The 12,601-nt window shown below is 37.6% G+C and overlaps 1 protein-coding gene across 1 annotated transcript in view; it reads left to right on the forward strand.

Moving 5' to 3' along the window:
- Window positions 1-12,601, forward strand: part of LOC127232243 (transmembrane protease serine 11G) — a 38,892-nt gene that overhangs the window by 8,095 nt on the left and 18,196 nt on the right. The window contains exons 2-3 of the mRNA XM_051198262.1: window positions 7,726-7,847; window positions 8,806-8,924. Coding sequence (XP_051054219.1) covers window positions 7,726-7,847; window positions 8,806-8,924 — 241 coding nt within the window. The remainder of the gene's footprint in view (window positions 1-7,725; window positions 7,848-8,805; window positions 8,925-12,601) is intronic.

Raw genomic sequence — 12,601 nt, forward strand, 5'->3', positions numbered from 1 at the left:
AGCTCAGGTTGTGCAGTCTGCATGCAGGTGCAAAGGACCCCTTCAAAGAAAGGCCCTGCCCACTTATGTTCTCATTCCATTCTCTTTTTCCTGCTCCCTTCCTGCTGTTATCCTGAGGCAGATAGGAAGTAGCATATGACTATAATACCTTTAAATATCTTCCCTTTTTTAAAGTAAGATTTAAAATTTTTTTTGCATTTTTATTCTCGTGTATGCCCTATTTACATAATTTTACCCAACCTTTTCTCATCCAATACTTCCCAACCACCCCACTCTTTCAAATCCTTCACCTGCTCTTCTATAATCACTGTCACACACACACACGCACGTGCACACACACGAGAGAGAGAGAGAGAGAGAGAGAGAGAGAGAGAGAGAGAGGACACAGACAGGCAGAGACAGACAGAGATAGAGAGCCTGCAAGAATCCCAAGTGGTCAGCCTTAAAAAGACCCTGGCTCTGTCTGGTTCTCTCTCTCTCTCTCTCTCTCTCTCTCTCTCTCTCTCTCTCTCTCTCTCTCTCTCTCTCCCCAGCCACTGATTGTCTATAGGTCTTTGTTTACAGATGGAACCCTGTGAACTCTGCCACGTCGGTCTTGTCATATAGATGGGAATGGCCATTATGCTAGTCTTTTTTAGGCAAGAAATTCCATGGGTGTGCATCTTCCCTGTTACATCTAGAGGACACTATTTTATAGCTGGTGCCCTGGTCCTCTAGCTCTTATAATGTTTCTACCTCCTCTTCCTTGTTGTTCTTTGAGCTCAGCTGTAGGGGTTGCTTTGCAAATGTTCCTATTGAAGGTGGGCACTTCACCATCACTTATTCTCTGAGGTTGTGGATGTCTGTATTAGCCTTCATCCACTCCAGAAGATGTTTCTTTGATGAGGGGTGAGAGCTAGATTTACATGTGGATATAAGGATCTAGAATATAATTGGAGATTTAGTTGTCTTAGGAAAATGCAAGAGTAGTAGATTCTCCTCTAGGGTCCATGACCTCTCCAGTCAGGGGTGACTGCTTAGGTTTACAGTACTAAGCATGAATATTCCCACCCACTATTGAGCAGGTCTTCAGTCCAATTACACAATTATTGATTATTCCTAAGATAAAACTGGCTCTATTGCATAATTAGGGACAGCTTTCCCAGACTGGCCATTTTCTGGTTTATTTTCTCACTGTCAGCTTGCATAACATCTTCAGGAACTATGAGACCTAGTCCTCAATGATTTGTCAGTTCAAGTTCCATTCTTCCAAGTCCTGTGTCTGAAGTGTGTTGTACATTCAGAAATAGACCCCCCACACACCCTTACTTTTTTGCCCACTCTTTCATTTTCTTTTTGTTTTCTTAATACCATATGGATATAAGGTTTCTCAAAAGCTATAAAATGTGTTAACACTTTATCAAGGATGCATCAAAATGTATCATTTTACAAATGTATGAAAACTCCTGCGGAAACTAACACAATGATAATAGTATTTTCAGAGTGATGAAATAAATCATAGGGTCTTATCTCCAAGTTCTGGGAGGTAACTAAGAGCAATGGCAATAGCTATTACTGATCTACACATTGAAGCATGGTTTCCCATGCTTGACACTATGGTTTTTGTTACATGGTCTCTGGCTCTTGGGAGGGGCAATAGCAATCTGCTTCCTAGTTTTGTTCAAACATCCTTAGTGCTTCTTCTTCATCTCTCTTAATGTTCCACATGTGTATTAAATGCATCTCATAATTCTAATATATAGTGTGGTAAATACTGGGTTATATACTTGACCTTTGATGGGAGAGCAGATATTTCTTTTTTATTAATTAATTAATTGATTGATCTTACATCATGACCACAGCCTCCCCTCCCACCTCTCCTCTCACTTCCTCCCCCTACCCCTGCTCCTTCCCCCCAGTCCACCTCTCTTCCATATTTTTTTCAGAAACAGACAGACCTCCCATGGACATCAGCAAAGCATGGCTCACTTTCCCCCTGGACTGGGCAAGGCAATGCAGCATGAGGCCAAAGGCCAGCCAAAGCGCAAAGGACAGCTCTGCTCCCATTACCAGGAGTCTCACAAATAAACCAACTGTTACATATATGCAGAGGTACTAGGTTGGTTCCATGCAGGCTCCCTGGATGTTGGTTCAGACTCTGCCAATAGTAGGAGCTGCCATAATTGACTATTTTTTCACTTTAGGAAAGAGAGAAACTAAATTAGTTTAGTGTTCAGGATGCAATGAAGGCCAGTGTCTTATTAAGGTTCTGAATTTAAAGAGACTTGCCAGGAATATTTAAGTATCTTTCTAAAAATCTAATTTGAAGACAAAGTTATTATATAGTTGTATTTAACTCCTCTTTGGATTTTTCTGGAAGGGTAATCAAAGAAAGGCTTGATTTTTATATCTGAGGCTGTATGCCAAAGAATGAGTGTAATGAGGGACATGGGATTTATGCTGAGTGATGGTGAGAAGAAGAGAGACAATGATTAAATGTCCACATCAGTGGATTGCAGGATCCAATAGGAATGAAATTGGGGTATTTTTGTAATATCAGGAGTAACAAGAGTTGCACAATTAAAAGTTGGATGTTGGGAAAGATAAAGTTCTTATTAACCAGGTGGTATAGGGCATGAATGCAGGAATAGACCATGAAAGAAGACATGCAGAGTGAATGATACAAATATATAAAGCAGATTTAGGACATTGCGATAAGTAGCAAAAAACAACCAAACAAAAAACAGTGAAAAAAAAAAAAAAAAAAAAAACCTTCCAGGTAGCTGCTAACTGCTGAGAAAGTAAGAGGGAGGAACAAACTGGAAAGAAGAAAGCTGCTGGCTGAGTGGCCTATAAGAGACCTTAGGAATTGCAAATGCTGGGGAAAGAAAGGTAAAAAAGACATCTTTTGTGGAGTCTGTATCACGGACAAAACATGGGGTTGAATGACTGAAGGCAACAGAATCACCTGTGAAGGGAGATACTAATAAACACTGAATGCTCATAGCCAAGAACTCATCAAACCTAAGACCTTTCTTTAGAAAACAATGTAAATTTTATCATGTCTCTTACACATTTAAAACTACCTAGTGTGCTTCTTAGAATTTAGAATTCCTTGCTGGGGACTCCAGAGCCCCCACAGCTTCATCTTTGTGTCTGAGGAAGTAGACAGCTTCCTCCTGTTTATTTCATAGAATTTGCTGCTTTCTACTTCCTCTTTTTCCATATATTCTTTTCAATTCTTTTTAAAATTGCTACATGAAGTGTTAGATATATTCATGGCAGTTTGAAAAAAGTATGTTTTAGGGAAGCTTTTTGGTGTCCCATGTATCTTTTGAGCACTCCAATCTTGTTCACCACTGTTTAATACCCTCTTCTTGGTATCCTTTCTAGTGTTTTAGCCTTTGCTCAGATCTACATCTTTTTTTTTTTTTTTTTAAGATTTATTTATTATGGGTAATGTTTTACCTGCATGCATGTCTACACACTGGAAGAGGGCACCAGATCTTATTATAGATGATTGTAAGATGATTGTAAGCCACTCTGTAGTTGCTGGGAATCCAATAGGAATTGGATTCAGGTCCCCAAGGAAGAGCAGCCAGTGTTCCTAACCTCTGAGCCATCTCTCCAGTCCACATCGTTTTATATGTATAAAAAAGAGGTAAGGATACCCATATGAGGAAAAGTCTATGGTCTTTGTCATCCTGAATTTTAGTCACCTCACTTGATATTTTCTTTTCAGATCTATTCATTTTATGTTTTTCTCTTGTCTTAGTGTTGTAGTTAAGACTTGGGGTGCCACATTGGATTAAAAGACATGAAAATGGACATCCTTGTCTTATTCCTGATTTTATAGGAAATATTCTCAGTTTTTCTCTATTTAGTAGAATGTTAGATATCATGTTGTTGCATATACACTTTAGCATTCTGAGGTATGTTCTATCAATTTCTAATGTCTCTAAGACTTATGTTAAAGGATTTTGAACTTTGTCAAATGTTGCTTTTGTACTCGTCAAAATGAATATGTGACTTCTGTCCTTTGTATCATGTATTCCATTTATTGGTTCATGTGTGTTGAGGTAACTTTGTATCTCTGTGATTACATCCACTTAGCCATGATGTATGATCTTTTAATGTGTTTCTGAATTCAGTTTGCAAGTATTTTGCTGAGATTTTTTTTTTGTATCTGCTTTTATCAGGGAAATTATTCTGCATCTCTCTCTCTCTCTCTCTGTGTGCCTCCCTCCCTGCCTGCCTGCCTGCCTGTGTGTGTCCTTAAGTGTTTTTGAGTGTGTCTGTTTGTCTAGTTTTGGTATCGGGGTAATCCTGGCCTCAGCATGTATTTCTCCATGCAGTTTTATGAAACAAATTGAAAATCTGTAGCAATACATAAAAATATCTTAAACAGAAAAAAGTGTATATATATATATATATATATATATATATATATATACTGTATAACAAAAATAAACATAAATTTGTATCAATATATAAAAATATTTTAATCAGAACTGGAAACATATATACAGTATAACAAAATTACCTAAATTTGTATCAATATACAAGAATCCACACCAATGTAAAATATTTAAAACCAATAGTTGCTTTTTTTTATTTTGAAAGTGGATTTAATAATTTACCTCTTTATCCTAACATATCTGTCCCCCCTTTTCTTTTCCAAATGAGATCTCTAAAGCTAATCTCTTTTGTTCAGCCCTATACCCTATAACAACTTGTAACCAACCCCCTTATAAGATGATAAATATCCATAACCTTGAGAAAGATCAAAAAGCACCCATCCTACCTCTTGGGAAAGTGGACATTGTGTTCTTAAATTGCTACCTGCTGTCTGCAGGGAGATGACATCTCTAGGGGGCACTGAAAACAAAAACAAACAAACAAACAAACCAAACAAACAAAAAACCAAGAAACAAATGAAACAGTGTTCAAGTCTCTGAGTAATGGCAAAGTGAATAGTTTATGTGAAGTCCTGGCTAGAGTGGTACATCTCAGCCAGCTACCTTGGAATTGTCCTGAGTTGTATGTAATTCAAAGCCAATCTTTGGGTGGTGATTATTGGTTTTGGTGGCATTGTCATGAACCAGGTAGAACTGTCCTTATGGAACCCCAACTTCCTTTTGAATATCCATATGGGGGGAAAGGATCTGAAAATGGCCCTTGGTAAAAGACTGTAACAATGAAACAAACAAACAAAAAAAAAAAAAACCCAACAACGAATGTGGGGGTTTTTTTGTGGTTGGTGGTTGTTTGTTTTTGTTTTTCCATCCTGCTAATGTTTGGTTTAAGGAGTATTTGCCTATTAGACTGTCTAGAAAACAAGATACTTCAGGTATAAATGGAATCAGGGAGGGATAAAAATGAGGAGGGTGTTCAAAATACTTTATATCTTTGTGAAAGATTTTCTACACTGACATGATGGATGGGTAGCTTTTGTCACTGATGGGTCATGATGACATTAGTACAATAAGGACCAGGTCACTTGTGGCTTTCCTTTTGGTTGCACACCAGGTGTCTTTAAAACTTGAAGTTCCTGCATTACAATGAATCTGTTTAGTCATTTCACTAGGATAGGCTTACCAAAACAAAATGCTTTGAGTTGGAGGGATTAAGAGTAGAAAAAAAAAAAAAAAAAAAAAAAAAAAAAGCCAAGAAAGAGAGAAGAAGATGGAATTGTCATTCAATGATGTTTTTATAATAAAATTGGTTATAGGTAATGGTCAATTTCATGCCTCCTCCTTCCAAGATGAAGAAATTCATTCCCTGTAAAACTCTGATTTTGAGTTACTAATGCTCACTAAGTCACTTAGTAAGTAAGCATTTACCAAGTACCTATAAAGGACAAGTCTCTACCTGCCTCGAACAGCCCTCATAATTAAATTAAAATAAGGCTAGTACAAAACTGAAATAAAGAGACATATATTAATTATAGCAAAACAAGGAATAATATTTTGGAGTGAATTTACGTAGTTAGGAGAGCAAAATCTCTCTCACTTGAGACATATGAAATAGTAACTGAGTCACAGTGGTGTCTTGGGGGCTAGAAGAAGAATCAATCAACTACTAACCATATCCTTTTGAACACATATACACATACACACACACACATTTTTGTGACCCAACTGGCTCTTTATAAAAATGTTTTCTATTGCTAACTCAGAGAGGAATGCAAGACAATATGTCCCCATCTTTTAAGCTTTGAAGACATTTTTTTAACCATTACAGTCTCCAAAAAAGAGTCACTAAGTTTTCTATAAAATTCATTTAGAGCTGGGAAAATGGCTCAGATGAAAAGACAAACAAACACAATGAAATGTTTGTTCTGCATAAACATGAGGCTTGGAGTTCAAATCCCTGATACCTTGTCAATTTCAGGTACAGTGGCTTGCCAATAATGTCAGTGTCAATGCCAGGCAGGCATAGTTGCTCACCTAGACAAAAGGGCTCACCTAGGATTCAACACATGAGAAATGGATATTCTTCTAAGTCCTCTTTTGTATTGTAGAGGTATGGCTATCCATTCTAGATCATTTCTGTCTACAGTAGCTATTTAGCTAATCTCTTTAATTTGTTAACTGGCCCCACTTTATGCCTTTCCATGACCAGGCACCAATTCTAGAGAAAATTCCTCTTGTTCAAGGATAATTCTTACAGAACAAAACCAACAAGGTAAACTTTCAGAATTGTTTCTACACAGTTTCTCTATGCATTAGATCACTGACAACTTATGTTAGTGTTATCTAGTCCCTACTCTATAATTGCTCAGATTTTATCTTTACACAACAGAACCTGACCCTGGGATGGAAAAAATGTTATCATAATGTTCTGTTTCCACAGAGCTTCCCAAATTATCAACCACTTCGTGCCACCCTCAGACATTCTCTGTGATCAGAAGCATGTGCTTTTTGTCATATTTGCAAACCACTGACACTATTATTACTCTTTTCTAGTCTATACATCACTATTATGATGTTCTATTTCCTTGATTATATTTGACCTTATCCTAGTAACATCTGTGGTTAAAAAAATCGTAGGATTGAATTGTTATAGTCCTATATAATATTCATTTTACCAAACCAGAGTTCTGAGTTCTCGTTTTTTATATTTATTCACCATATTGGTGGTTTTTTTTTTTTAAAAAAAATAATTATTCTTCATCCTAATTCTCTTCTTTGTTACTTGGATGAGATCATTCTAGTTTCATGTTCCTTGTATCCAGTACAAATTACGTGTCCTATACAAAGTAGCTAGGGTTTCAGTATAAATGTGTGAAAAAGACAAACAAATCAGCAAATAAAAACAACTACACTAGGCCAAGTCCCATTTCTGTCCCTCTAAATATCCATCATTGAAACTCTGTAAACTATTAACTGCTGTCATTCATTACATGGGAAGAATGACTCAGCTGTCATAATGTTTAGAGGGTCATTGTGACCTGAAGTCCTCCAACCACATTTCTGATATTAGATCTCATGCAAAATAAAAAAGAAGACAAAAATTCAGAATATCGCTCATCATGGACCAGAAATTATATATAGTAGTGATGTTGTATAACTTTGACAGTTTAAAGTTAAAAGTGAGTTTGATTCTTATAGTATTTTTCTAATATTGCATTAAATGTATATATTCAAATGTTACCAAATATATTACAAGCTAATTATAAAATGCAGATAGAAATGATTTGAATATGAAAAACTTTTTTTCATATGCATTTTTTCCTTTCAAAAGGCCAGGGATCCTGGGAAGAAGAAAATGTTCCTGGAAACCATGGATGGTTGCTCTTACTACCACAGCTGTTTTGTTGGCTTTGGCAGTAATCACTGGTCTCCTTGTTTATTTTTTGGTGTTTGGTAAGGCCACATTTTATTATATTATTTTGGAAACTTAAAGGCTGACTACATTATTTCTAGACCTTAGCATTTTCAGTTACAGAATGGAGATTTTATTTGAATAAATTTGAGCAATAGTAATCTTCAACTTAAAAAGTCATTTCTCATACTCAAAATCTGATGCTGTCCATGTAATACCATCTTTTGAATAGCACAAAAAGTTCACCTGATATTCTATTTATCGTGTGATGATATAAATGCTAATGGTAACATTTATTATATTAGAAGTTTTTACTTTGCTGTCAATTTATTGTATCATGTCTGTCATTAATTAAAAGTTTAAATTCTTGAATTGTCACCTACTATGAAACACCACCTATAATAGGAAGTAATTGTGTCAGGAAATAACATACAACCACAGTAGCTATGAAGATATATTATCTTTAAGTGGTTAGGGGGAGACACTGGCAACATCTATTGGATATGTAATTTTCTGAAGTACACCGATTATATGGCTGTCAGTCTGTTCGATGTTGCTATAATAAATTCTTTATATGACTGGATATTTTGTTAGTAAAAGAAGCTTTAGATGACTGACAGTGCTACAGGCTGGTTTAGATGACTGCAACCAACTCAAACCAAACACGAAGATAGCATTGTGGGAGGAGCCCAGGTCAGGACTGAGTAGTGCCTGAAAAAGAGATCACAGGACAAGACAGACAAGGAAGAGCGTGGATTTCTTAAGAATTAATTGCCTGTGAGGACTAACCCGTTCTGTAAAACAAATATTAATCTCTGGGGTGATCAAAGCAATCAGCTACCCCTATTCTCACCTATTGTAGGATCCATGCCATTCAGTACTATTATCTGGAGGACCAAGCTTCCAACATAAAAATCATCAGAGGAAAAATTGTGCAACCTCTCCTTCTTCTACTCAAAGGGATCAGCATAAATGATCCATTTCTGTTCTGCCTTTCAGATCAGAAGAGTCATTACTACCAGTCCTCTTTCTGGATTCCCAGCATTACATATAGCCCAGATTTGTCCATAGAACAGTCAAGACATCGGACAAACCTGAAACAAAAACTCATCAATGAGGTAAATTTATGCTTTGCCACTAGTACCATTGCTACTCTAGAAGTATATAAGGTAGAGACCTGAAGTATATAAGAGAAGACACCTGATGTCAACTTCTGGCCTCACACAAATTCACACACACACACACACACACACACACAGAGAGAGAGAGAGAAGTGATCTTTTAAACATGTGTATATTCATACACACCACACAGGCAAGAAAAAAACAATGTAGAGAACATTTGAGAACATTGTTAGTTTGTAAACGATACAATGCAAGTAACATTCACCCTCTGGTATGGAGTTTATTGACTAATTCACAGTAGTAGTTGCATTTTCATAAACGTAAATATGAAAACCTGTAACTAAATAAAATGTTGTATATTTTCTGTACGATATACAAAAGATAGTAGTTTGTATGTTTACATGGGTGCAAATATACCCAAAACATACCCGATTCTTTTCTTTCTTTCTTTCTTTCCTTCTTTCTTTCTTTCTGTTTTTTCTTATTTTACATATTGATCCCAGTTCCCAGTCCCTCTCTCTCCCTCCCTCTCATATCCCCCGACCACACTCCCATCCCATCCCTCTCACACTCCACAGGGAAGGTGATGTCTTCCAGGAGGGATCAACAAAATTTGTCAAGCCCTTGCGAGTATACCTAGGCTCTCCTCCTGCCTCTAGGTTAAGGGAGTATCCCTCCATGGGAAATGTGCTCTCAAAGTCCTTTTGTGCACCAGGGATAGATCCTGGTTCCACTGTCAGAAGTCTCTTAGACTGCCCAGGAGTTCTAAATGAGACCCAGGTTCAGGGGGTCTAAGTTGCATACAAGGTTCTTTTTTTTTATTTTATTTTTATTTTACATATCACCCAGTTCCCTCTTCCTCCCTTTCTCCCCCCTCCCTCCCTCTTTTCCTCTCTCTCCTCCTCAATGCACCCCGACAACCCTCCCCTCCCATCCCCCCAATACTCCACATGTAGGGTGATGCCATCCAGGAAGGGGTCAATTAAATCTGACAAGTCATTTGAAGTAGGGACTAGGATTTCTCTCCTGTCTCTAGGTAAAGGGAGTATCCCTCCATGGAGGCTGTGCCTGGAAGGTCCTTTGTGCACCAGGAATACATCCTGGTACCATTGTCTGAGGTCCCTTAGACGTCTCAGTCCTTCTAGCTGAGACCCATGTTCGGGGGGCTGAGTCAGTCCCATGCTGGATTCCCAGCTATCGGTCTGGGGGGGGGGCATTAGCTCCTCCTTGTTCAGGTCAGCTGTCTCTATGTGTTTCTGCCACCTGGTCTTGTCCTCTCACTCTGCATCTGGATTCTATTTCGACTCAGTGTTTAGGTGTGGGTGTTTGCTTCTGTTTCCAACAGGTAATAGATGAGGGCTCCATGATAGTGCATAAGTTAGTTGTTAATCTCATTATAAGAAAAGGGCATTTATAGTACCCTTTCTACTGTTGCTCAAATTGATAGAGTCTTGTGACTGGGTTACCTCATTCAGGATGGTTTCTTCAAGTGCCATCCACTTGCCTGCGAATTTCAAGATTCTATTGCTTTATTCTACAGAGTAGTATTCCACTGTGTAGACGTGCCACATCTTCTTAATCCACTCTTCAGTTGAGGGCATCTAGGTTGCTTCCAGGTTCTTGCTATTACAAATATAATGAACATAGTGGAGCGCATATATTTGTTGCATGGATGTGGATCATTTGGGTATATGCCTAAGAGGGGGACTCCCAGGTCCTGTGGAAGATGATTCCCATTTTCCTGAGGAACCACCATACTGATCTTCAAAATGGCTGTACAAGTTTTGCACTCCCACCACCAGTGGAGGAGTGTTCCCCTTTCTCCATATCCTCTCCAGAATAAGTTGTCCTTGGTGTTTCTAATTGTAGCCATTCTGGCAGGAGTAAGATGTTATCTTAAAGATGTTTTGATTTGCATTTCCCTGATAGATTAAGATATTGAACACTTTCTTAAGTGTCTTTCAGCCTTTTTGATTTCCTCTATAGGGAAATTTCTTTTCAGCTCTGTACCCCATTTTTAAAAGTTTTTTTTTTTTTTTTTTTTTTTTTTTGGTGTTTGTTGACTAGTTTCTTGAGTGCTTTATATATTTTGGAGATCAGCCATTTTTCAGATGTAGGATTGGTAAAAATCTTGTCCCAGTCTGTGGGCTGCCATTTGGTCTTGTCCACTGTGTCCTTTGCCTTACAGGAGTTTCTAAGTTTGAAGAGGTCCCACTTATTAATTGTTAATCTCAGTGTCAGGGCTCCTGGAGTTATGTTCAGGAAGCAGTCTCCTACACCAATTTCTTAAAAGATACCTCCTACTTTCTCTTCTAAGAGGTTCAATGTGGCTGGATTGATTTTGGGGTCTTTGATCCACTTGGACTTCTGCAGACTTCTACACACCATCATCCAATTATACCAGCACCATTTGTTGAAGATGCTTTCCTCCCTCCATTGTATACTCTTAGCTGTTTTGTCAAAAATAAGGTGTTCATAGCTATGTGGGTTAATATCAGGATTTTCAATTTGATTACATTGGTCTACATGTATATTTTTGTGGCAATACTAGGCTGTTTTCAGAACTATAGCTCTGTAGTAGAGCTTAAAGCCAGGTATGGTGTTGCCTCCTGAAGTTCTTTTATTGTACAGGGTTGTTTTGGCTATCCTGGGTCTTTTATTTTCCCATATAAAGTTGATTATTATCCTTTCAAGATCCATGAAGAATTGTGTTGGATTTTAATGGGGACTGCATTGAATATGTAGATTGATTTTGGCAAGAATGCCATTTTTACTATATTTATCCTATCTATCCAAGAGCATGGGGGATCTTTCTATTTTCTGGTATCTTCTTTTGTTTTTTCTTTAAAGCCACAAAGTTCTTATTGTATAGGTCCTTCACTTGTTTGATAAGCGTTACCGCAGGATGTTGTTTGTGGCTATTGTAAAGGGTGGTGTTTGTCTGATTTCTTTCTCAGCCCCTTTGTTGTCTGAATAAAGTAGGGCTCCTGAATTTTTTCTGTTTATCTTGTATCTTCCTAGTTTTCTGAAGGAGTTTATCAGCTGTAGGAGTTCCCTGGTAGAGTTTATTGGGTTGCTTATGTATGTTATCATATCATCAGCAAATAGAGACAGTTTGACTTCTGCCTTTCCAATTTGAATCCCCTTGATCTCCTTTTGTTGTCTCATAGCTTTAGCTAGAACTTCAAGTACAATATTGAAGACATATGGAGAAGAGGACAGCCTTATCATGTTCCTGATTTTAGAGGAATCACCTGAAGCTTCTCTCCATTCAGTTTGATGTCGGCTGTTGGTTTACTGTATATTGTTCTTATTATGTTTAGGTATGTTCCTGTTATCCCTGACCTCTCCAATACCTTTATCATGAAAGGGTGTTGAATTTTGTCGAAGGCTTTTTCAGCATCTAGGGAGATGATCATATGGTTTTCCTTTTTCAGTTTGTTTATAAGGTGGATTACATTGATAGATTTTTGTATGTTAAACCATCCCTGCAATCCAGGGATGAAGCATACTTGGTCATGGTGGATGATTTCTCTGATGTATTCTTGGATTTTGTTTGCCAGTATTCTATTGAGTATTTTTTGCATCGATGTTCATCAGGGATATTGGTCTGTAGTTTTCTTTCTTAGTTGTGTCTTTGTGAGGCTTGAGTACCAAGGTTATTGTGGCCT

The sequence above is a fragment of the Phodopus roborovskii genome, unplaced genomic scaffold, assembly GCF_943737965.1.
Source record: "Phodopus roborovskii unplaced genomic scaffold, PHOROB, whole genome shotgun sequence".
Lineage (NCBI taxonomy): Eukaryota > Metazoa > Chordata > Mammalia > Rodentia > Cricetidae > Phodopus > Phodopus roborovskii.